Raw genomic sequence first — 25,212 nt, forward strand, 5'->3', positions numbered from 1 at the left:
AGATGATGATTTGGTCAGGTCTCAACAGATGCTTTCCACAGAAAGACAGCTTGGATTCTAAGGGAATTGGATGGCAGAGTTCACTGAACAAGACCAGAGATGAACAATGCAACCCTTACCAGCCGTTCCAATATAAAAAACCCCATGAATTCCACTCTTGGTTGAAAAGAGCTTTAAGAGCTACTCTCTAATTAACTGTTGCTATTATCTGTTGCATGAGCAGCTACCTGAATGCAACCCTGGTTCTAAAGAGGTTCCCTATCTGTAAAAGCAACAGGCCGAGTCCGACCTGTCCTAGGAGGCACCTTCACTGAATTCTCCCAAGGAATATTTTTACACTGAGACCTCTAACTTGATGTGAAGAAGAAATAAAAATATGACACTATTAGCCATACCTTAAAGTTGCAGTCTACCCTATCCATTCAACCTGGGCCTTACCTTTACTTCCCGTGTCTCAACCTGTGTTTCAGATCTGCTATCTGTCTTGAAATAAACACACATGGCTTTTTCGCAGCTACAACAAAGCTCCAAAAGCCAAGGTGAGTAGAATCTGACCTATAATGACCAAGAGTAATACTCTGATAAAATTTGAACATCTAAATATTTTTCTTAAACATTCCATACCTGGTACTTTGAAATATGTTCAAGTGTTCAGCTGTATCTCATGAGCTTGCTTAGGTACTTTACTAAGCCAAGTTCATAAACAATTAACCTTGATTATTTTCATTTAGTGGAAGCCATAAACCTTTAAATAATTTCACAAATGTGGGAAATAATTGTGCTATCAGGTAAACAGAAGCACAACACCTGTTCCCTCTAAGCATTAACTGCTGCCACTGCAAAATAAACAGAATAATAAAGAAAATGCTGTGCCAAAGTAAGTGTCAGCAGGACTACATAGACCTCTTAGTGTGCTTCTGACATGTGCAGCTCAGTTTGTTCCTTCAGCGTAGACTGCTGAAGGTGGTCAAACAGGGCTAAACAACTATTTCAGAAGATGGACCTCTTAGAGCGAGGCATCTAGTTTTAAAGCAAACTGTGCCTTTCCTCTCCACAATATCCTTTGCAATTCTTCATTTATTTCTAACATCATCTTCTTGACAATTAAGGTACACTAACCTGGATAGTAAACTTTTCTGCCGTCAGTCTTGTATACAACCATTGTAATGAATTCCCGATTGTGTGCAAAGTCATCCTATAAAAAACACAAATCAAGTAGAGTTGTACACTTCTGTGGAACGTAACTAATGCTTAATCAGAACCAAGCAGGCGTTCTATCATCCCCTTCGATCACCACACGTTATGATCTGATATTTGTATTTATTGAGATACCCCATCCAATTCTTTTCAAAATACCTGAAGTAAATAAACTGCCACTAATTTCACTTCTAACAGTTCAGGCCCCAGGATTCAAAGTTACTTCAGAACCTTTATGGTGGAATATAATCACTTAGCTCAATTTTTACTCTGGGTCTGTTTCAACAATCTTGTTTGTAGGTACGTGTACCTGCTGAATTTAAAATTTACACATATCCATAGGCACACATACCTGAACACGAAAACGTAAGCAGTAATATACTAATAACAGAAAGCTATGCAGAAAGATTTACGGAAGACGTTGCAGAACTCGTAATACAGGAAAAGAACCCGGCACCTTATCTGTGATGTGCCTGCTAAGCAGAACCCAGACGGCAGCACCGCCTTGTGGACACTGGACCTCTAGCTTGTACTGAGGATTATTGGCCAGGCTGTAGGCATCCTTCACCGGACCTTGCTTTGCGTCCCAAGTGCTGAAAGTAATACAGAGACGTTATGAGATGAGCAAGATGCTATTTTGTGCTTTGAAAACTAACTCCAAATCCTACATATACACAGAGCTGCCCATCAGCAGTAACAAAATTACCGAAGGCTAATTTTCTGCAGGAAGCTATGACAGTAGTTACGTAATGCACTAGTGTCAAAAGCATTCTCTTACAGTTTTGTTTTATAAATGACTTCACTACAATACAAGTGCGGTAACAAAAAAGCGCTAAATACAAACAGATTGGCTGTTTGCTATGGTGACTGCAACCACACAAAGCACAGAAAAAGCTGAGCCCTTCAGGGAGCCCAGGCTAGCCAATTATTGTAATGATTGCACACACCGCATTTATTATGAAGGGAAAAACACCGATGCTTTTCTAACTGTAAGACTCCGTATGTAAGCTATGGTGAGTTCCAAAAGCTTGCTAAATTTTTCCCTCCAGTTTTTTATTTGGGTAATTTTTCTTTTAAAATTTGATCTGTTTTATGTTTGGAAGAGTGCCTGCATGAAGTGTTAAAAAAAAAAAAAAAAAAATAATATGTGAGGTACCCTATTGCAAAATCTGCCTGCTGCCTCGTGAACTGTCTAGGCAAGGAAAATAAGGTATGAAAAAACAAGAAGTGCTGATGACTGAATGCAAAGCGTGGCATGCGGGGAGCTGAAGTGGATAAAACTACTCATAAGTCCCATTGACCCTCCCACACTTAAAACTGAACGGCATGTGTGAAAGGCCACGTTATCAACTAAGCTTCAAGTTATCACCATCATTACTCCGCTTTTTGTGGCAATTGCCACTGTGCTAGGCATTTCCCTACACAGGGGTTACAACAATCACTAATATAAGGAAAGACAGACTAGTAGATGAGCTTTGAGATTAGCATACACATTACCTCATCTTGCTACATCATGTTCAAATTAATTCTAAAATACACTGTGGTGAAGATGGAAGGAGCCGTTACAGATAAGCTCAGCAGTTGCACTATGGATGAAGGAGCTTGTGCAGAGCTAACATGCACAGAAACAGTGTGGAAGCAGTGGCAAAGTGCTTTCTGAAACTGAGACACACGCTTATCCTCAAACTGGGTGACAAAAAGACTGAATGTGATGGATACTAGGTAGGAGACAGGTATCATGTTCAGAAAAAAGTCAGCAGGCAAGGAAGACGACTTAACGATAACTACACAACTGGTGAGAAATGGAATTAAACTACTCTGACATCAGTGAACACACCCTCTAAGACAACAGGCTCTGCAGAAATGACTTGCAACTGGCCAGGAAAATGAATTCCAAATAAAAACTAGGTCACTGAAGCACTGACTGGTCACTGCTTAAAGATGGACTGCACAAAAATCTGATTTCTGTTCTGATAGAGAGATGTGGGACTGAGGTCAGAATCTGGTTACACAACCTTAGGTCCACAGCAACATCACAAAGGTCACTGGAGTTTCAACAATGTTAGAGAAGTAGTCAAAAACAAAGCCTGGGCTGAGAATTTAGAAGTGTAAAGTCAGGCTCAAGAGAGCACGGTTGGAGTTCAACCTCTTCAGCTGTAACTAGGAAGAATGGAAGGAAGGAAACACCACATCAGAACATTTAGTCAGATATCGACACAAAAATTTTCTCTCTTGGACCAACCTGTGAATACATGTAGATTCTTTAAAAAGACTTGGGTTCCAACTCAAATAAATAACATCATAGTACTGGCACAGGTCCTCCCAGGCAATCCAGAAAATGCCTAAAAAGGAAATGCTGTTATTGTTTCCTTACCAGACACCTGATTTTACTTGTTTTTCAAAAGTCTCTTTCCAGGCAAATGATATAGCTTATATAAACCAACATATCTGTAAAACTTAGTAGTAACATCTGCATTGCCCAAATTCCTAAATTCAGACTTAACCCCCAAAACAAACAAGCTAAACCAAGAGAAACAACTTAGTCTCTGCTTATAATCAAGGACTTTCTGAAGCTGTCAGAACGCTTTTCGTTATCAAGCACTAAGCAGAAAGTATGAGAGAATCTGTTGTATTGAAAGAGACATCATTAGGTGATTCTGACCCACCTCCCCCCTCCTAGGTTTCGGGGGGGGGTTGGGGGGGTGGTGGGAATTACAGAGTCAAACAGGTTCCCCCAATTCAACAACCTACTTCAGTAGTCATCCAGCACAACCAAGTATTCAGTCAACACGTGAGTATGTTTGAATGTATTTCTAAGATACTTCATCCAACACCTACGTGACTTGCTTTGGCACCCTGAATCAGCTTCATCTTTACAACATTCTCATGCATTTATTCTAATTCTCCATAGCTCCCTTAATTGCAACTCCAGCCAACAACAATGCCTGCAAGCTGACAGATTCCTGATGAAATGAACTCTCAAAAAGGTAACAGCCTTATAATTCAAGTCTCTGACATAGGCAGTTGCAGATCTTGCAGCACAAAAAAAAAAAAAAAAAAAAAAAAAAAAAAAAAAAAAAAAAAAAAAAAAAAAAAAAAAAAAAAAGCAGGCATAATAGCTACACACATAGACAACAAGACCAGAGTGTAAACCCAGTCAGAAGAAACAACTCCCTTAAAATTATTAATGTAATTTTATATAAATTTTAACTACTAGATGTTACAGATACAAATTCCTTACTAAATGAATCGGTAAATAAATAATAAGCTAATCCCTCATAACTGTAACAAAGCCAGGGCTGCTATTCTTATATTTAAATTAAAAGTTTTCATTATGTGTTTGCACGAGGCTTATCAATAAATGCTATAATTTAATAGGTTTGGATGCATACTGTTGTCAAAATAGAGTGGCACTAAACAAAAGGGCTCCCTCACAGCAGATATAGACAGACAGCAACTAGGATACTATAAGAAGAGCAGACATCTCTTTCTGAATGAAAAATGCAGCTTCTGCAGAATTTCTAAACCGTCAGCAACCTGCCCTTCCACCAGCAAACCCACAGCGACTTTCCAGATGCTACACTCTGCTGCTCCCTAGGGAAGATGGGACGGGACAACACTGGGCATCATTCCAAGTGGTTTCCCTGGACAGTGACATAGTAATACCACTGTCTCAAAGACGGATCTCAATCTATTCTTACAGCTGGAAATAGAGTGTATGTAAAGATTTGTTTACAGATATATAAATGTCATGCAAGGGAAAAAAAACCCCACTTTCCTCCAGTGCATAACCTCAAATACAGGCGAGACTAATTTAAATACTGATTACAGTAAGCATGTTGATACACATTTGCAAATGTTGGAGGAAAAAACCCACAAAAAGTCTATTCACATATTAAAAAGCAGCATTACACAGCTTATTGTCAGAATCTTACCTTTGCACTGAACTCCCCCGCACCCAGATACTGAGATAGCAACACTTAAGCAGGGAGGTAATTTCTTGTCAATGAATCTGAGATATATTAAACAGTCCAGATTACTTAAAACCCCAGACAAACCTGAAACGATGGATTTAAATACACAAATACTTCCTAAACCTTTGGGCTATTTAGTTTCTAGTATTTGTTTTACTCTCCCTCTCCTTGTGCTTCAGCATTTCTTTCCACCTTCCTGCAGGGATACACCACAAAGACCTACATTATCTGAAAAGACAGTGGCTTTTTAAGCCTTATTACCATTGTCTATTTTCTGAGCTGTTCTTGGATCAAAGTTCAAGTATTTTTGTAAGTCTGGGGTCCAGTTTCTTGTGTCATTTTCACTGTATCGTCCCTTCCAACGTAAGTGGCTCCAGGGATTTTTCAACTGAAGAAATCGAAGTCCCTAAAGAAATAAAAAATAAAATTGTTGGATTCATCTTGTCAAGGTAATTTTTATATTTATATTAACATGCAATATGGACCAATAGCTCAAGAAAATACAGCATCATTAAGCTTTTTGGAATTTCCCAACGGAGCTCAAGACAAAATAAACTCTATTAGCCATCAGAGCAAAAAATCAGTAGCTAACCATCGCAGACAGGTTTCAAACAGGCATCTGAAAACATCTTCAGTTTTACTTGATACCTTATATTCTCTTATATCCAGGACTGCATATGCATGGGTTGGAACTAAACCCCATTTTTCTCCTTCCTCTTCAGACATCACCCCTGTTGCTGTTGTGATAAGGACATCTCCCTTGTGAAATCTGTTCAAAAAGAGGTGAAAAACAGCTTAATTAAAATCTTGCAAGTTGCAAACTAACATTTGCCAGACACTGTAATAGTATGTTTTTACACTGTCCGTTAGCGTGACCCTGCTTTATAAAAAATGGAATACTTTTTTTTTGTCAGCAGAAATCACTCCTGAAAAAGCTTGAGAAAGTGGAACCATTTTCTTTCAGTATTTAAGTATAGGCTTTAAGTGAAAAATTACTATTTTCATATAATTTCATATTTTCTATAAATAAAAACTCAGCATTTATCAACCTGAAGTTCAATCTGTGACACTTTTTAAAGCTACTCTTCACAGATCTTCAGCTGAACACAAATGTGGTTTCATCAACACGTAGCCAATCACTGTATATAGCAAATTAACAACTCTGTCACACCCCCAGGATTCTGAAGGAGCTTCCCAAAACCTTAAGAATTCATGCTTCTATACTTTTGCAGGTGTTTACACTGAAGTTTTGTGTCCCCCAGCAAGGGCCTTACAGGGTCTGAATTGCCAACTCACAACAACTGAGTTCTGCAATTGTTCTGAATTGCAATTGTTAATTTTGCAACAATTATTGTTGTGAAAACACACTAGCATGCTTCCCAGCTCACGCTAAAATGCAAGTACATACCCAGCATCCCTAGACAGTTTACAGGGTCACTGGACTATGGATCAACACATTTTCGGTCTAGCACTGGTGAACAACAGTGATGCTATAATGGCTAGATCCCATCCTAATTGCAGTCACACCTCCAAATGGCAACGCCGGAATATCTGAAGAGTTGTTGACCATCAGCTGAGAGCTCCTAACCAACTGAAAGAGCCCTGCAGAAAGTCACGCTCTTTTATCATGAATGCAGATGTTTCAGTCAACAGAATATCCCCCTTCTACTGCACTGAAATGCATAAGAAACTGGTCACACAAGGCCGTTTTGAAAGAAATCAAAGTACTTGCTAGCTGACATTTATAAATTACAGCTATATCTTTCACCATAAGTAGAATTGTTATGGTAGGTCTGAAGATCAGTATTGCAGTTTTGATAGACTTTTGCTGCTCCTCCAGGAGATTTACTAATGGGGCATAATAACCAAGATCTTGTGATATGATTAGAAATACTATATTATATCTGCTTGCTAAGGACAGCAGATCAATGCCAAAGTTCTGAGGAACTGTGTGGGAACACAGAACACATTTCCTTCTACTCTTTAAACACTTTTAACTTGTATATTGGTTCCAAGCTGCTCTTCTCTGACTCTGTATTCTATTTTCTTCATCAGGAAGTGGGCTACTATTTTTTCTCTTCATATGTAAAGAAGAAAAATCACCTCAAACAAAATTCCACAATATTTTACTCTTCTGTTCTATCAAAGCCACCGATACCTCAATTCTTCTTCTTCCAGAAAGCATATGGAGGTTTTATAAAGCATAATTTGTAGTAGTACCAAAATGCTATCGAAGGATCTGTGGTGACTGTACTGCGTTGACAGTGGTAACGCAGCTACTACACAGCAAACATTTTAATTACTTAGGAAAGAACAAACTTCTACCTCTGATAAAGCATTCTGAAAGTACTATCTTTATTGAAAGCTTGATTGTCAGAGTGCATAGCAATTCTTTCAGGTATCCAACCAGTCAGTGCATGGAGATCAATATTCTGAAATGCAAGCATTCAAAAGAAATCAGAATAGATAATCCATCTGTAAGCATATGATGTCTGTACACAAATTATAAAGGCGCCTTGAAAGAAATCAAGTATACACAAGTTACAATATATTCCTACACATAAAAGACTCAAGATTAAGACTATATTAAAAAAACCCCAACCAAATAAAAACTTATTTTATTAGTTTAGAACAACATTTCCATTTCCAAATAGCCTCTAAAAAAAAAAAAAAATGCTGGAAAGTGAACTGATGAAACAAGCTGGAATTTCAGAGCAATGGAAGCATAAGAGAATGATCAATCGTGCTCAATTCTATGATGTGTTCTATTTATTTCGTTGATTCACAGACTTTTAAAGCACAGTCTCAGAAGCAATATTTGGAACCTTGCTATTATATATGCATTTTAAATAATTTATGTTTTACTTCTAAGGCTCAGGGTTTGGGTTTTTTATTCTTTTTGGTAAAGCTGACACTGACATATATTTCCATAAAAAGACGCTTTAATCTCCCCATTTCATCTCCTTGAATCATTGCTTATTCCTTTTTCTTTTGCTTTTTACTCCTCAAAGCAAAAGCAGAGACTATAAATGCTTGAAGTGTCAATAACCAGCACTGGTGGGTGGGAACTTGAGGAATTACAGTACAACACAGCCAGTAAGTAACCCTGATTGTACAAAGAAGCTATAATACAGTTGAAAACAGAGGGGACAGGAAGGGTGAAGATTAAATGTCGCAAGTCAAGCTGTTTTTCCAGATAGCAAGTTAGAGGACGACAATGGGAATAAAACGCAGCTATTCTCACCAGCTTCTGTCCTCCAAAACAAAGCAGCCCAACACTGACATAAACGTACACAAAAACGTATGCTACAATTAACCCCTTATACAAAGCCACATTTGTCTCCATAATAATTTTTCAAAAGGTGATGATTACCTAGTATACTCTCCAAGAATGCAATTATCGAGACACCAACTAGAATGTGAGCAGCACCATGAAATCAAAAATACACTGTTAAAATTTTAAAAAATTTTAAATTAAAATCAGAAGTGCTTCCTAAGTAACGAGTGAAGATTATGCGGGCTACTCATTTCAGTAAACCGTCCCTCTTTAAAAGAATAATTTGCATGTCAGCCTAGCTGCAGTACGATGACTGTTTCTTTAGTAACCACATTATAGGAACCCATTACATATTTATGTAAATGAGTGGAACAATCTGATAAACAAACTTTCACAGATCAAAGTACTTGGCTCCCTCTATAGACATGTACTAAATGACTAGCTTGTTCCTTTTCTAGCTGACTCCCCTACCTAATGAGGGAGAACTGTCCTATTTATTGAATGACAGTAAGAAACCAAAATCAGCAGTATTGATATGGGCAAAAAAATTATGACTTTACCCAACACTTCCATCTAGGCTCTATATAAACACATATACTTCCCAACTATAAGTGCCAATCCTGCAGTCAGAGAACTAAGATTAACTCTGCCCATCAAGATGTCTTGCTCATTCTATTTTGATGGAATAAATCTCATCAAGTACAGCTAAGCGTATTTGTGAAAGAAAGAAATAGAAAAAAAAATTAAGAAAACGTCAAACCCAATACTTGCCTCCCCAAGCAATTCATTTATTTCACTAGAAGGAAAGTTATTTGACCCAAGATAATCTAAGTGGAATTTTTGCCTCTTCGAAATAATCTAGTACTTACAGAATTTGATCCAGGAAAATCATATCCTCCCATGACCTTCATGTAAGCCTTTTCTATTAGCGATACCCATAATTCATTCTTATTGTTAGAGTAAGAGCAGAGAAGTTCCCCATTATGATCAACAGGTAACTGGTCATCTATGATTACCTGTGTGAAATAAACAAATGAAAAATCATCATGAAGATAATAAAGTATTTTGGAAGTATTTAAAAAAATAAAACCAAACTCTGATTAATATACAGCTTCTCAGACAGCCAGATCTGACCGTCGCTCTCAGATGTGGACACCTCTATCAATCCTGTAGTGGTTCGCCCAAGTGAACAAGAAATTCTGTTGCCAGCTCTTACTTGCACTGGTCCACTGGGTGACCTGTGATCACCTGCCTCGCTTTCCCCTGTGTAAAATGGGGATGATGACAGTATGCTCTTGTAAAGTGTCTAATACCTATTGAAAAAGGTAGCCACAGAGAAGTTCAATGTAATTAACAGCATTAGAAAAAGGAAAGAAAAGCCTAGCAATATCCCACACCTAATTAGGAAACAGAGCATGGACTGTGCTTGGTAGCCAGCAGAAAAATAAACAGTTATTTATCTATAAGGAAATGAACTATGTGTCACATCACTTTCATGGTCTCTAATTCAGATTTAAATTTCTTCTCTCTGGAAAGGAAAAAAAAACCCAAAGCAGCAGTTGTGAAAGTATCAACATTTCTTCTTTAAATTAGGTAGAATATATTCGGTATTATTACAGATTGTTACTGTGGTATTTGTAGTGGTCTGAAACAGTTTCCCAGAACAGATGTTTCAGTTTCACGTTGGCATTAGTCCGTTACCAATACGGGCTACCAACACAGCACATTTTCTGGTCAAATCCTGCCTGTGCAGGAATGAATAATCCTTTTCATAGAAGAGCAAATGGCCATTCATCCTAACAAAAGGCAGCCATTAGGAGATATTTTGGAAAGAGTATTAAGAGCAAGGCAAGCACATAAATGATACTTCCCTGAAACATTCAGATTCCAAAATTTTGCAACTCAAGTACTTCCTGACCCAGAGGTTATATCTTAGCAATTAATAGCCTTTGAGGACTTTCCCCTTACTCCCCTGCCCCGCGAATACGACCACTCAACTTCTGAACTCCCATAAACATTCATCAGTCACTATGATCTGCAATAATCAGTGCTACAGTCAAGTATTATATGAAGAAATGCATTATTTTATGCCCTTATTTATTGCACTGAAAAGAAAATGAAGTTGCTTGTGTGTTTACGAGGTTCTATCATATATCTTCAGGCATCTCCTCTCCTTACTAAAAATCTGTGGTCATTTGAGTTACTCCTCTACGGTCATTCCATGTCAATACTCTTCCTGGATGTCCCCCTCTGTACTTTTTAGTTCTGTAACTTCCTTTCTAAGATGGAGGGAAAAGCGGATTACTTGCACACCCTATTCATAAATATGGGATGCATAATTTTGTTCCTTTATGGTTTTCATATTTCTTCTAAGCAATATAAGGATTTTTAATGAATTTAATGTAAGGCTATTTTCATGAATGTCTGCAGAAGAAATACCTACATTCTGTTACATACTTCACAAACAAAATGAACCTTAAAAGTTTTAACAATTTTAAAAACCATTCCAACAAAATCTATCTAAAGTTTTTGCTATGCAAGCATAGCTTCACAGTGAAGCAGACCAAGCCTTTAAAATATATGACTTAAGCAGTAACACTACTAAGTCTCCCCAAAACCATTTACCTTCCTAGGTACACCATTGATATGAAGCTTCACCATGTATTTGCCACATGGATTATATTCTGGTTCTCCTTTCTTGTTCTGAGGGTAAATTATACTGTTAAAAAAAGAAAAAAAGAGGAGGAAATTGTGACATAAATGACTTGACTGTACATACACTGATAACAATAAAAGTGGGATTAACATAGTCTGTTTCTGGAATTTACACTGAACATAAATATGGAATTTTTAATGAAAGAGCAACTCAAATTTAGTAAAAATGACAAATTATATTTAAATAGGTTTTATTTTTCAGGCCTTGCTCTTGCTGCAGTTCTCTGCTTAACACAGTAATAAAAAGAGCATAAGTAACCTGTTTCTCCAACAGAAGCAAGGCAAACAAATTTATCTTACTATTAAACAAATGGTATTTACGTATCTGTAGTATAAATACAATATTTGCTTGAATGACAAGTCAAACATTTGAAGAAGGAGAAGACAGTGCAGAACTCACTGCTCTTGAAAAGAATACAAGTTCAGTTCTAACGAGTATAGGTTAATACAAAAAAAATCCAGGAACAACATTCACACACTGGTCTGGCAACAGGCTCCCGGCAGATTCTGCCAAACTGCGCCATATTTGTCACAGGACGCCAGTCGACTGGAACTGAGATAGTATTGATAACGTTAATTCTACAATGAGATGCAAGATGGACCACCTGTTGCACAGCAGTTGGCATAGCAAAGTAGGAAAATAAACCTATAAAGCACTGTAAGTAAAATTTCTATTAAAAACCAAACAAAACCTTCTGAACTATTTATTCCTCCTCAAAGCACATCTGAAGTTAAGACTCCAGTGTCTGTATACATATCTATGTAAAGTTAGCTTCCCTCTCAGAAGTGCTGAAGCCACATGAGTCCCAGGGAGATGAAGGCGAAACAAATGCTAGTTTTTACTGTGTCCAACTGTCATAGAACATATTGCAGAATCTTGGCAGTATTAAGTCTGAAAAGATCTTAGAAAGCAACGGCTACTTACCTTGTGATCAATTTTTTGTTATATCTTCTTTCATATGCTGCACTGATAGCTAGTGATGCCACGAAAGAACAATCTGACACTATTGTCTATAAAGAAAAGAAAACCAGTGAGGACATTTACTAAGAACTTACATACTGAAAGACAAACGGGGTGTGTGGATGGAAAGAAAATCATCAGTTAGTAATTCCCTTCAAAAGGGAAAGATTTGAACCAAGAGAAGCAAAGTTACTACCTAAAAGGCAGGAAATGTATGCTTGCTCAACACGAGGCCCCTACAGAGCAAACCAGAGTTAGAATTATTTATGACAATCAGAGCCAAATGCAGATACCTCAGCATTCACTCACTCCCTCCTCCCCCAAAAAAACTGTGTAATATAAACCATAGCCTATGGCATAATCTATTGCTGATTTCGGAACAGCTTGGGCCATCTGCAACTTCACACTAAACAAGACATTTCCACTATTCTCAATGGGCCACTCTGCTTCCTGTCAAATAAAAAATTGAAACTCTTGCCCGTTATTTTTCCCATGCAGTAAATGAAGTGAACTATTTGCTGCAGAGTACACCTTGCCTTTTTTCATAGTAACCTTACCACTATTTCTGGAAAACAGGATTTTCAGCTGGAATTCAAATTCTGATTTTCCACCGCTAACACACCTGTTTATTCTGCATGGAATCTGAAGTGATACTATTTATTTAATTTCACAGGAGCTGAGGAAAGCACTCTCACATTTGGGGATTCCTTTTTGAACAAGAAGGTCTTATATCCCCTGCAATAAACTGCTAGCAGCACACATTTCTCTTTAGGAACAATTTACCTGCTTTATGCTGAAACTTGATACAGTATAAATCATCGTGGGGTTATTTGTTATGTCATCTGGTCGCACCCACTTGGCAAACATTGCTTTCTGTTTGGGGGATAATGGTAACTTCCCACATCTATCACTAGGTTTAAGAGAGAAAAAAGTAGAAATAAATCAGTATCAGTTTATAACAGCTATTCATGGTATGTCCAGTCTTCTATGTGTCTGATAGATGGTGCAAAATATGCACAAAACGGTTACACAGTTTTGTATACAGAGCTGTAAAACAATTTCAAAGAACACTACTGCTAAGTTTGTGATTCTTAGGGAAAAAAAGCAAAAATATTAAAAACATGAAATAAAACCCAAGAGCTTCCTTCATACAGGACTAAACAGGAGAAGGAAATTCCAAAAAGCCATCTACACCAGCAGAACTCAAATTCTTCACTTTATTTCAGTATGATGAACTAATAATAAAAAGTTTCTTCAGTTCTGAAAATATTGAGGCTTGTCTGATTGACAAGCCTATAGCAGAAGATTGAACAACAAAAACCCCAAACAAATGACAAACCCAAACCAACCCCAGGCGTCTTTGTCTATTATGGCTATGTAATCTTAACATATTATTATTGCTCATGAATGAAGGTCTAGCAGTTACATATCACTCTTCCTCGAAATAGTCCTTTACAGAGGAAATGGCTACCACCTTCATTTTACAGGTAACTGAGGCAGAGGGAGCTAAACTCGTTAGCATGCAGCAGAATCAGGAAACGGACCCAAGTTGCCAGCCCAGCCCAAAACTCCAAAAAGCCAAATACAGTGTTATTCTTATAGGCCTGAAGACATAAATGCAAAAGCACTGCAGAGCAGGATCAGCTTACATTAAACAGTTTTAAGATCAGACTGGAAAAAGGAAGTGGTAGTATTTCTATATCTCTGCCTGAATTATGCTTAAAAGCCTACTTAAACAATTTTAAACTCTGAAAAAGAAAACATAGAAATACCAAATATGGGGAAGCTTTGGAAATAAAAACAAAAGTTCAGTAATTGAATCACACTTACGAAAATGGCATAGGGAAAGCAAAACGTTCCCTCAGATCAACGCTCATGAAAGGTACATATTCAATGCCATTAATTTTTGAAGTCTTCCTGCAAGTCATAAGAAAAAAAAAAATAGTTACAAACCTATCTATCATCTTTCAAAGACTAAGTTCCAGAAGGTAACAACAAAATTAGTTTTTAAAAACTAACAAGATACAGTGCTTCTGAAAATAAGACAAATACCTCTTGAAAATGAAACCACCGCTGTATTTATTTGGGTTTGAAATGTGCAGTGCTTGATGGCTCAGTCACTAATCCTGCAAGACTTGACCTGCGGACAAGTCACCATGCCAGGATAGAAATGATTATCAGCCACAAAATTCTTCATAGTTCTAGAAGTCACATTTAAAACTACATCTGTCTAAATAGAATTTCTCAAGTCACTTAAGCCTCTCATTAAAGAGACTCTTAGAATAAGTTGACAACAATTAACAATTAGCAACACTTAGATTTCATCCAATTGGGGCAGTGTTTTGGAACACTTTGCCAAACAGTAACAAAAATACTGCACATGTGTATTAGTACATTTTTGACTAAAGCGCACAGAACACTTTCTAAAAAAATGAAAATCATATTTAAATGTGAATGTAATTTAAGTTTCAAACAAGGAGTTAACTGAAAAAGTTATGTAATTTTTTTTTAAATCAAATGACCATTAAAGATGTGAAACAACCTGAAGTTCTCTTGCAAGACTTAAACAAAAAAACCAAACAAAAACAAAAAAAACCCCCCAAACCAAAACCAACACAAAAAACCCCCTCAAAAACCACTCAAACAATCCACAAAACCAGAACCATTCACTGCATAGGCACTACAAGAGGAAAAAAGTGAAATTTTAGTAAGGCAATTCTTAATGCTCTGCAACTTTTGAAACACACGTACATTCTATCTTCACGACCACATCCTCAGTCCATTTAAGTCCCCTAAAGTCAACAAGCAGACTAAATGTTTTACAACCAAAGCCTGGACAGTGTTGAGCATCACCTCTGTCACAATCTTTTTTATTGCATGGGGAGGAGAAGGTAGGCTGAAACACCTATGAGACAATGCATTTATTTTTTTAAAGATATATTTGATAGTTTTCAAAATTCATGATTTAGGCTAAAGGTTTTATGGATTATTTGTAGCTTATTCCACCTATAATAAAAATCAAAGCAAAAGGTACTGGATGCAACCGAAGTCACAGTCCTACAAAATATTATGCTTTCTCAATTTCCAGTGAAGTAGTAGTTGTATAATCTATAAAAACATCTTTGTACCTTGGCATCTCAGAGACAGATCTTTCATGATCTCAGTCAGGTAGGTTATGTGTAACGTACAAAAATAAGGCTATGAAAAACAATCCTGGCAGTCAGTTACAAGAAATGGTCTTCTAAATACACTCTAGAAAATACAGTCTGTGAAAAAAAGCCACTAATTACATTACCATAGAGAATACAAGAATTTATTAATGTGTAGGTAATACCACCAATGAGGTTTGTAAGAGGTGGTTTTCCAACCTCTGTTTATGAAACAGCTGAAGCATGAGGCGTAATCTACTGTGTAAGATGCACAAAGGATGTACGCCTCATGCTTCAGCTGTTTCAATCTACTGTGTAAGATGCACAAAGGATGTGAGCACAAATGATAACATTTTGGAAAAACTTGTCTTCAACTTACCTGAGTACTTCAATCTCCTCTGCAGTGTACCTCTGACCTTGAGGTTCACTAGCTTGTACTGCTCTGATTGTCTGTGGCTTATCATTTAAAGAAAAATCAGGTCCCAATGGAAAGAATGTTCTGACTGGCTGATTTGGTTTAGCTGCAGTTGACTTCTCCTTCTGAGATGACTTTGACACAGATTCCTTCAGTGCCTCTGCTCTAAAACAAATAAAAATGCATTTTGTTTACAACTGATAAAAATATAGTTATGGTTCAATTATTTATTTGCTTGGTTCACGTTCCCACATATGTTAAATGGAATGAACAAATGCCCAAGTTGACCAATAGCACTTTTCCTAAGAAAAATCAATCTCTGATGTCAGTACTTCTTTATTTTCCTGTTCTAGAATCAACTAAAATATAGCATTTCCAATTCATATATAAGCTACTTTTGGCAGAACTTGTTAGATTTTTGTTGCCTTCAATTATGCTAATAGGAGAATTTATGTAAGTGTTCATTATCTGGAACCTCAGAACAAGGCCACTGAAACACAGAGAGAGAAAACTGATTTGCATCCTCTCATACCTTCAGGATTTAATTTGTCTAGCAGCTACAATAGCAGTAAAAACCCACTACCATTCTCATAACCCAGCATTTCAACTGCTTGAAGACTGTGTATTCAGGAGCTGTATTTTGTTGTTGTTGCATTAAGCTGCTGGATAGTCACACATATGCAAAATATGGGGTTTTTTTTGAACAGAGACTGAGAAGTGCTGAAAACCAGCTTATACTGAAACTTAGCCCAACATAGTCTGTTATTCGCCATCATACAGTCGATTTAAAAAGAATTACATTGAACTTACACTTGTGTAACTTGTTTCAGATACAGACTCCACTCCGCTAGATCTACCCATACAACTAGATTGCTACTGTCAAGGTAAGTATTTCCCAGTTTCCAAGCTGTCTTCCTTATGAAGGGAGGCCGACACCCTGACTTCGTGCTGACCTGAATTCAGCATTTTTAGATATATAAAAACTGTAGTAGAGTACTCTGATTTATATCTCTGAAGACTGAAGTAGTGCATTGGTACTAACAAATACACAGTCCTTTCCTAATTCTGCATGTCCCAAGATTCCCAGAGGGTTGGCACAACAGCTGCTATATTCAGCGGTATCTGCCAGGAGAACTCTACAGGAGCTAGGTCTGCCCAGAATCCATACTCTTTGCAGTACAGAACAGACACGCTAGATTGAGAATCCAACTCGGAGAGTGCACTTAGACCTGACAGCAAGTATGTTTACTAACATTAGCAATACTCACCTATCCAGTGCTTGTCGAGCCAGCTGTTTCAGTTTTGACTGGAGGCCTGCTTCTGAAGTTTCAGTAGCCTTAAGTGCAAAATAAAAGAAAAAGTTACACATCCAAACACCCGCAGGTTTTATAAGCTCAGTTTATCAAATTCCACACTTATAGATTACAGCAAGCAGTAACTAGCTATTTTTTCCAATTCTCTTTTGAAATGAGCAAATATGTTTTTTTTTAAAATCTCAGCATAAAAAGTGTACTAAGCAAGCGAATATCATTTTGCTGTTCTAGTGAATGTTCATGGAACGGAAGTGATATTTAAAATTCTTCACCATGGGAAACACTGTATACACAAAAAGTTTGCCAGAAGAATTAACCATATTAAAAGACTATGGGCAGAAAGAAGACAAAAACAAATGTTACATATACTACGGAGCTTAGATGTGTTCCAATTCTTCTCCCCAAATGAGTCAAAAATAATCACGGTAACTTAGGAAAAAAAATTTTGAATGTTTACTTTCATAAAATACAAACAAACAAGATTGCTTGCAAGTTAAAAATCTTATTCTTGCACATCTAAGGCATAAAATAATCTATGCCAGGGCACCAAAACAGATATCAAGAGTGCTAACTTCTGTTCCCAGTTGGGAGGTCAGCTATGACAGTTTACCCTTTTGTTTTCCTTACAGATGAAACATGGCTACTGCAGCTAAACACTCTGCAAGAGGCACAACATGAGGTGTGGCTTCTCCTGTGACACCCACAAGCAGGTTTCAGGTTCTAGCTTTGTACCTTGACCGATTCTCTCAGGTCAGCTAGGTCAACTGAGGAAACAAAAGGCAAGCTACTTTCACCCCAAGAAACAAAACTAGAAACATCCTCTATAAGCAACTGTTTTCAATTGCAAATAAATTACACTCAGAGTTCCTGGTTGGAAAAGACTTTGAAAGATGTATGAAGGTAAGCAGTGTGGAGGTGGAACACCAGCACACTCATCTAGGAGTCAGCCATAGAAGAGGAAGAATGGCTGCTCTTTGAGTACTTCAAGGGTAAGGAAGAAACAAATCTCTCCACCTGAATATACTGAGGAGAAAGACAGAAGTAAAGCTTCAAGATAGCAGAATTCCTTCAATCTTCTTTCATCCTGGGAAGAAGGTACTTTTTGATCACCCTGAGGGACAAAGCCTACAGTCATCTCAACAAAATAATATGCTAGTCAAAATTAAAAGAAACTTCAGCAGTATCTGTACCTAATGAAATACCCGATAAAAGCAGTTGTTTATGAGAGATAATTTCAGACTAACTTCGATATATTCAAGTAATATTTGCATGCACTGACACAACAGAAGGATGAACACAGCAGAGGAAAAACAGTATGCCACCGCAGTAAGTTTTATGTAACAGACTGAAGACGTTCTGCTCCAACAGCTCAAGTGGAAAAACTAGAGCAGTTCTACTAACTCTTCATCTGGTTACGCTGTATCACCAGGGTTTTTTAACCTACATAAAACCAGTTTATAGAATTCAGAGAAAAGAAGATTTTACTCTAGCATGTAGCAAAAGGAACATTCCCCTCCCAACAACCCACACATATTTTAATTATAAAAAGGGAAGAGAAGGATAAAAGAAAAACAGACTTGGTGGAGTTACATTATGATGGTGAGCTCTTCCTGTAATGAGTTAGTTAAGGCAACTGGACTTAAGGGAAAAAAGCAGTACCTGTAATTATATTCTCCATCATTTATGTAATGGCCAATTCATCCTTACCATTAATTTCAGTGTGAATTGAATTCCCCTGTAACAGCTTTAAAGTTGAGCACTGAGTAATCAAGTAGTATTTTTACTAGTTTTGGCATCAGTAGGCCATTATGTTTTCAGAAAGTGTTACACACAAAAATTTCCTTTAAATTACTTCCTTTAATGTAGTCAGAAAGTAACATACCTGACACATTAGCAAGCCATCGTCAGTTTTAACTGTTTTTAATTTCTGTTTTAGTGTTGCATTCACTCCAGGGCAAAAATTAACATGAAAAAAGTTCCAGAATATTTCTAGTTTTTAGTATAATCCAGTTCAGGAAAAACACATAAATCACAAGTCCCCATAAATTTACAGTGTTGAATAGCAACGTAACATAAAGACTAGAAGAAATACTAAAAAAAACACAGTGAAAAAAAGATTAAAAACCATTTTTTTTAGAAATACAGGTACTCCATTTTTAAGCCAGCCTTTAAGGGTCAGTCACTTGTGTAAGTGGAAGAATTTCTTACCATCACATAATTCCACCAAGTTAACCTGTAGCTTAACATACTGTTTTCAAACAGAGTTCCACCGCTTCTGTGTACAACTCTATAGCTTCTTCTGCATTGCCTTTATCATCTTCATCAAAAGCCTGTGTAACTAGGAAGTGAGCACGCTCCAAGTCCAACTGTTGTTTTGACTTCAGAGGGTCTGTGTTCTGCAACTGGACTAAATGAAAGAGAAAGTATTTAGCTTTCTACAGCAGCAGACATGTAAAAACATCCTTAACATGGTACTGAAACACTAGCAGTTCTAATCAGATGAGTAATATCTATTTTTTTGGCTGGAAACCAAAACTTTCTAAACTTTGCTAAAAACATCTTTGCAAGGACAAGAAAACACCACCACCCCCTGAAGCAGAGATACACTCTCAGGATATTTCACATGTCAAATAATGTAAATAAAATCTCTTTCATACTACACTAAGGACAAGGATGTTTAATTATGTAAAATATTGCATCATTTGTGAAAACACATCACCTATGGCAATATATAAGTTCCTTAGGTGTCTATCTCATTTACTACATTTATTAATGACCTGAAGGAGAAGATGGAGTGCACCTTCATCAAGGCTGCAGACCCCACCAAATCGATTCACTCAAGGACACAGCTGCTATTCAAAGGGACACAGACAAGCTAAAGTAACAGGCTGACAGGAACCTTGGGAAATTCAACCAGGACAAATGCTGTGCCCTGTGTCTGGGACAGACTAACACCCTGCAGGGTACAGCTCTGCGGAGAAGGGCCTGGGGGACAGCTGGGTAAGCCTGAGCCAGCGATGAAGGCGAACAGCACCCTGGGCTGTGTCAGCAGAAGCACAGCCAGGAGATGGGGGGAAGCAATTACCACCCTCTACTCGGCACTCAGTAGACTGTATCTGGAATACCGCATCCAATCTCAGGTCCCTAATGATGGTTGGGGCTGGAGGACTTGGCCTTTTGAGAAGCAGCTGAGGGAGCAGGGCTTGTCCAACCAGGAGGAGAGATGGCCTTGGGGGGCCAAAGCCTTCTCTAATAGCAACCTGCCAGTAACTGCGAGGTTATCAAGAAAATGGATTCAGGCTCTTCACTGCAGTGCAAAGAAAGGGAATGAGAGCCAGTGGCTATGAATTGAAACAGGGGAGAATCCAACTAAATATATATTAAAAAAAAAAAAATCACTAGAAAGACAATTGCACCCTGGAACAGGGGCCCAGAGGCACTGGGGAATTTCTGTCCTCAGGTGTTTTCAGGACCTAACTGCACCTGAACAACCTCGTTCAAAAACCAATGTCTACCCTGCTTTGAGCAGGAGATTGGTCTATAGACCTCCCAAGGTCCTTTTTTGGCCAAGTGATTCTGTGATTTTAACTGAGAATTGCAGGTGTGCAAAAATTTGAGGTTTTGGTCTAAGCACAAACACTGAAACTGGATCAAACAAGGAAACCCTTATGAGAGCAAAGAGCTCTTTTGCCCTCTCAAAATTAGTAATTCTACAGAAATACCAGAACCCACTTGCTTCAAATCCATCATGCAGCTGAGGCTTAGATGTGACTTTTGATTTGTTCCTGATCAATTTTTATTGCTATATTTAATTAATTTCTCAGGTTTGCTCTGCAGGTGTGGTTCCTAAGAATATTTAAAAGGAAAGAATACCAACACCCAAGTCCTTAGGAAGTAAGTCTCCGCTCCATTTCTGATGCATTTCAGAATTCAAGACACTGATGTGTTCATTGTATTTGTGGTCCTTCACAAAGGACAAGAAAATTAGAATAATGAAAAACAGAGCAAACATCATTGATACATATTTCACAAGCACTGAAAGGCTTTCCACTCAATTAATTTAAGCAGAGGTTTAATTAGAAAGCTCCTTACCCACCTGCTGAATGGAGAGCTTGAACTCTCTCCAAGTACTCATTTATTTTTTCTTGAATATTTTCCAAGTTGGACCCTGCCATCCCAGCATAAATCAATGCTTGTGCAGCTTCCTGCAGGGAGAAGAATTTGAGACAAAGTTAATGTTTGCTGCCTAGAAAATTACTTTCCATAAACAGAGGGCCTACAGCAGCCATGAGTTGCATGAAAACAAGCCCCTACATCTGCAAAAAGACTCAGTGGCTGCAGGGAAATTCTGCTGGAAAGAACAAGTTTCAAGTTATGAGATCATGTTCAAGTTCTCACACATGGGACAACCTATAGGACTATAAAAAAAACCTTTTGAGGTTCTGTAAGGCCAGATCTTAGGTCTGTCTGTAGAGTAATGCATGGTATTAGGAGACTTTAAGTAAAATTTTTCAAGCATGCACTGAAATCAGTTAAGTAAAGCTCACAAGCCACAAACTGCTTTTATTTTTAAAGCTGCAGATTTAATGGAGGGGGGGAAGCTACACACTAGTTATTTGCATTTAATCTGATAATAATGAAAGTAAACCAATATAAAAGCTTTTCAAAATCAAATGCATAGAATTTTGGTTTAGAAAGTCTTTTCTTTTAGTATTACATAAAGCTATCAAATCTGGAAAGTCTACAAATTTAAAGTTTCCTAGCTCCTCAAACTTTGTTTTTTAATTGTTTATATGTACACAAAACACTGGATATTGATGAAAGTCTACTTCCAGGAGGGAGCATAGGCCTCCAGCTCAGAAACACAGTACGTTATCCGCATTAAGGCTTTTTCTATACTGCACAAATTTATTAAGAAAAAACACCTTCAGTTGCATAAGCCATCTACCCATTCACTAAATTTATGAAAAACATGTAATGTTTGGCAGGGTTGTAATAAACAGTCAGAGCTGACACAGTCTCAGAAGCATATGGAGAATTGAAATTTGTCACTCACAAAAATGAGGATAAAAACCTTATTTTGTCCTCGTTATTGGCATGGGAAAAAACCCACGCTTTTGTGGCAGTGCTCGTCTTCCCAGCAGCAGTAGAAGAGAGAAGGAGGCGGTCACGTAGCAGGCTGACTATGTAGGAAGCAGAACAATAACTAGAGAGGTGCTCCACAAAGAGGGTGCTCAGAGAGGCTGCTCTGCACAGGGCAAGCACAGAGCCACGGCCAGAGCGTCTCTTGTGTACTTTATGGCCATGACTTTTGTCAAGCTTAGCAGTTTGCTCCCATACACATCTGCCTAGTTTGCCCAACCTTAAAACTGATCCTGGTACAGCTTGTACTTGTTATCAGGATAAATTTTCACTGACAAGCTCACAGAACTAAATACCGCATATTCCCTGTCAACATCCATCACCATATTATATCGCATAAAATGTCCACAGCAACAGAAAGGTAAATAGAAGTACTGTGCCATTTATATGTAGCAATTAACTACCGTTAAGGTTTAGCATACAACTATTTTTTTGGGGAAAAAAAATGCACTACTGATATCTGCTCAAAGGATGTATATATTTGTCTGTGACATATCACAAGGACAGACTGACAGAACAGGTGCTGTATTATAATGGTAAGTTGTCTATGTATGACGCAAAGAACAAATGTGGATTTTCAAACTAGTGCTGCAGAAACAATGCATAATTGATGTTGCTTCTGTGATTTCAAGCACAACTGTTCTGCCTGGTTTTAAGACGTAAACATAGTGAAAACAGTCTTTTATAAATTAAGGCTCTAAAGGACTGAAGCGGTTGACCAACTGCCTGCAGAGCCAGCACGCCAACAGTTTCCAGTGACAAGATAGACATGCAATTCAGAGTTGGTATTTATGATCTCTTCAATGCCACTGCTGTTCTTTGGCATGAGTAGTGTGCCACAGTCACGCTAAGTTAACTACTGATCATCAGTTGCAAGTTGCTCACTGCTGGTCAACAGTCAAACTTAGCAACCGTCTTCAGCAGTTTTGCTAAAGTCATTAGGTGCCCAAATATGTTTCTGATATTTCTGCATAGCACCGTTAGCAAGTTACCCTACGCTGGTTCACATACAGCCCTCCTCTAGGGATCTATCAAAGTTACATGACAGCAGAAAGGGAACAGCACTTGCCAGCTGTAGGAACTCCATTCAGACAGGTCCACTTGTTGTCTATCAGTAACAAATAGTAGCATTTTCCGTGCTTCATCCTTAAGGTCAAGTTCTTGCAGAATACAGTTCAGCACCCAACTTTTCCACATGCTTAGTAACTGCACCAGTGGGCTCTGAACTGCTTAGAGCAGTTGATAAGGAAGTTGGTGACGGGCCAGAGCTTATTTGCACTGTGCAAAAAATGCACAAAGTACCCCCAAAATACTAGATGATATTTTGTAACTACTCTTGTTTAATCTAACACTGACAGCGATTCTTCAGGCTACATCTGGAAAGCCAAACCTATCTAGGCTAAATCATACCTAAAGAATTATGCTCTAACAATACCTGCTGAGTTTGTTCTCATTCCTTCTGATCACAATAGGTTTGAACACCAACACCTTCACATATAATCTGACACAAGAGTCAATACCTAATCTTGGACTGCCAAGAGTCACCTGTCTGAATACCAAAAACCTTAGCTGCAGAGTTTTGATTCAAGCTTTCCTCACACAAAGCAGTGTCCATAATCATGCTGCACTGTGGCCTAGCTTTTGCAAACCAGAAAACATTTTCTAGATTACACTCTTTGTCATGTGTATCTTGAAGCGCACCAAGACTGCTAGGGATGCATTTTTGCACTTAGCAAGAATATCACCCGTATGCAGCAAGTGAAAAAGATTTTCCATACACTGTACAAAAGTGTACAAGAGTGATTATTTACACAAAAAGATGGTTTTCTTCTGAAGAGCATTCAATAATTTCTTCCAGATATACTGAGAAATGTACCGTAATAAAGTAGTACCGCACACAGCTACCAGACCATATGCACACACTGTTGTGTGTGCATTATACACATAATAATGTGTGTGCACATTAGTATGAGTAACTAACTTTTGCATATATATACTTTATATATATAAACTTAGTTCACCCTACATTAACAACCAGGTTAAAAAAAAACAAAAAAGATACTCCTCTTCCTATCCTTTCACACCTACATGCATAGGCCACCATGTAACAACACTATGCTTTTTATACATTTCAAAGACACCTAGTACTCATGAAGTAAAAGGCCAGCTACAGAGCTGTTGGCAAGTTATGGAAGAGAATTACTTTGGCAGGATAATGGGATATGTGGAATGATTACTGCAACAAGGATAAACATAGGCTTCAAAGAAATCCCTTCTCGCAGGTGAGAAGTAAAGCCAGCGGGATATGGAACTTTAACGTAACTTTGCAAAACATAAATCCAACAAAATGAGACAACTTACACAGGTAGAAAAATGCATAATGGTTGCACAGAAGCTACTAAATACCAGTAGTGAGTCTATAGATATCGAGCAAGACACTGAATCAACCTTGTCACACCCTTGGTCACACCAACCTGAAGCTGTATTGAAATAATAAAATCGGATCCCTAATAGAAAGAATATTCACATGTGGTTAAAAACATGTCACAGGCAGCTTGTGATCTGAAGCTAGCTTACTGCTGGGCATCTTGTATTTCCCCATGTACTTCTCTGCTTACTTGATGACTGATTATACAACAAAGTTGTTTCGAGTTGGACACTCAAGAGCTGCAACGTGCCCACTTGCAGCTCTCCAAAATGCTCAGCGCTTACATCTCCAACAGAAAATTGAAGAGTCTGTCAGGTCTGGCGGGGGTAGGGGAGAGGCCGGGAATGAAAGTGGAGAACCAGCCGGGCAGGGGCGTTTTTAGCTCGGTTCCGACGAGGCTTCCCGAGAAGCACGGAAGGGGTTATGTATCCAGGAGCTGGAAGAAGGACCCGTACCCACTTTTCAGGTACCGTGGCTGTAGCGCTATCCCTAAGCCCATTAGCAAACAGCGGCGCACGGGCAGCACTTGTTCCCACCTAAAAATAAAACGCAGGGAAAACGCGTTTCGCAACCTGCCCTGAAGGACGCTGCTCCTCCGGAGACAGGCAAACTTTCGACGCGCACGCCCGGCCTTCCGCCTT

The 25,212-nt window shown here is 38.1% G+C and overlaps 1 protein-coding gene across 1 annotated transcript in view; it reads right to left on the bottom strand.

Annotated features, from left to right (window-relative positions):
• Positions 1-25,163, bottom strand: part of CAPN7 (calpain 7) — a 35,486-nt gene extending 10,323 nt beyond the window's left edge. Inside the window, exons 1-16 of the mRNA XM_009283569.2 lie at positions 25,144-25,163; positions 21,098-21,206; positions 19,251-19,408; positions 16,957-17,024; positions 15,653-15,853; positions 13,955-14,041; positions 12,908-13,034; positions 12,089-12,174; positions 11,074-11,167; positions 9,318-9,464; positions 7,497-7,603; positions 5,820-5,940; positions 5,433-5,577; positions 3,440-3,539; positions 1,655-1,790; positions 1,120-1,195 (exon numbers count right to left, since the gene is read on the bottom strand). Of these exons, the coding sequence (XP_009281844.1) occupies positions 1,120-1,195; positions 1,655-1,790; positions 3,440-3,539; positions 5,433-5,577; positions 5,820-5,940; positions 7,497-7,603; positions 9,318-9,464; positions 11,074-11,167; positions 12,089-12,174; positions 12,908-13,034; positions 13,955-14,041; positions 15,653-15,853; positions 16,957-17,024; positions 19,251-19,408; positions 21,098-21,176 (1,732 nt within the window). The 5' untranslated portion in view covers positions 21,177-21,206; positions 25,144-25,163. The remainder of the gene's footprint in view (positions 1-1,119; positions 1,196-1,654; positions 1,791-3,439; positions 3,540-5,432; positions 5,578-5,819; positions 5,941-7,496; positions 7,604-9,317; positions 9,465-11,073; positions 11,168-12,088; positions 12,175-12,907; positions 13,035-13,954; positions 14,042-15,652; positions 15,854-16,956; positions 17,025-19,250; positions 19,409-21,097; positions 21,207-25,143) is intronic.
• Positions 25,164-25,212: the final 49 nt, after the last annotated feature.

The sequence above is a fragment of the Aptenodytes forsteri genome, unplaced genomic scaffold, assembly GCF_000699145.1.
Source record: "Aptenodytes forsteri isolate BGI_AS27 unplaced genomic scaffold, ASM69914v1 Scaffold662, whole genome shotgun sequence".
NCBI classification, from domain to species: domain Eukaryota; kingdom Metazoa; phylum Chordata; class Aves; order Sphenisciformes; family Spheniscidae; genus Aptenodytes; species Aptenodytes forsteri.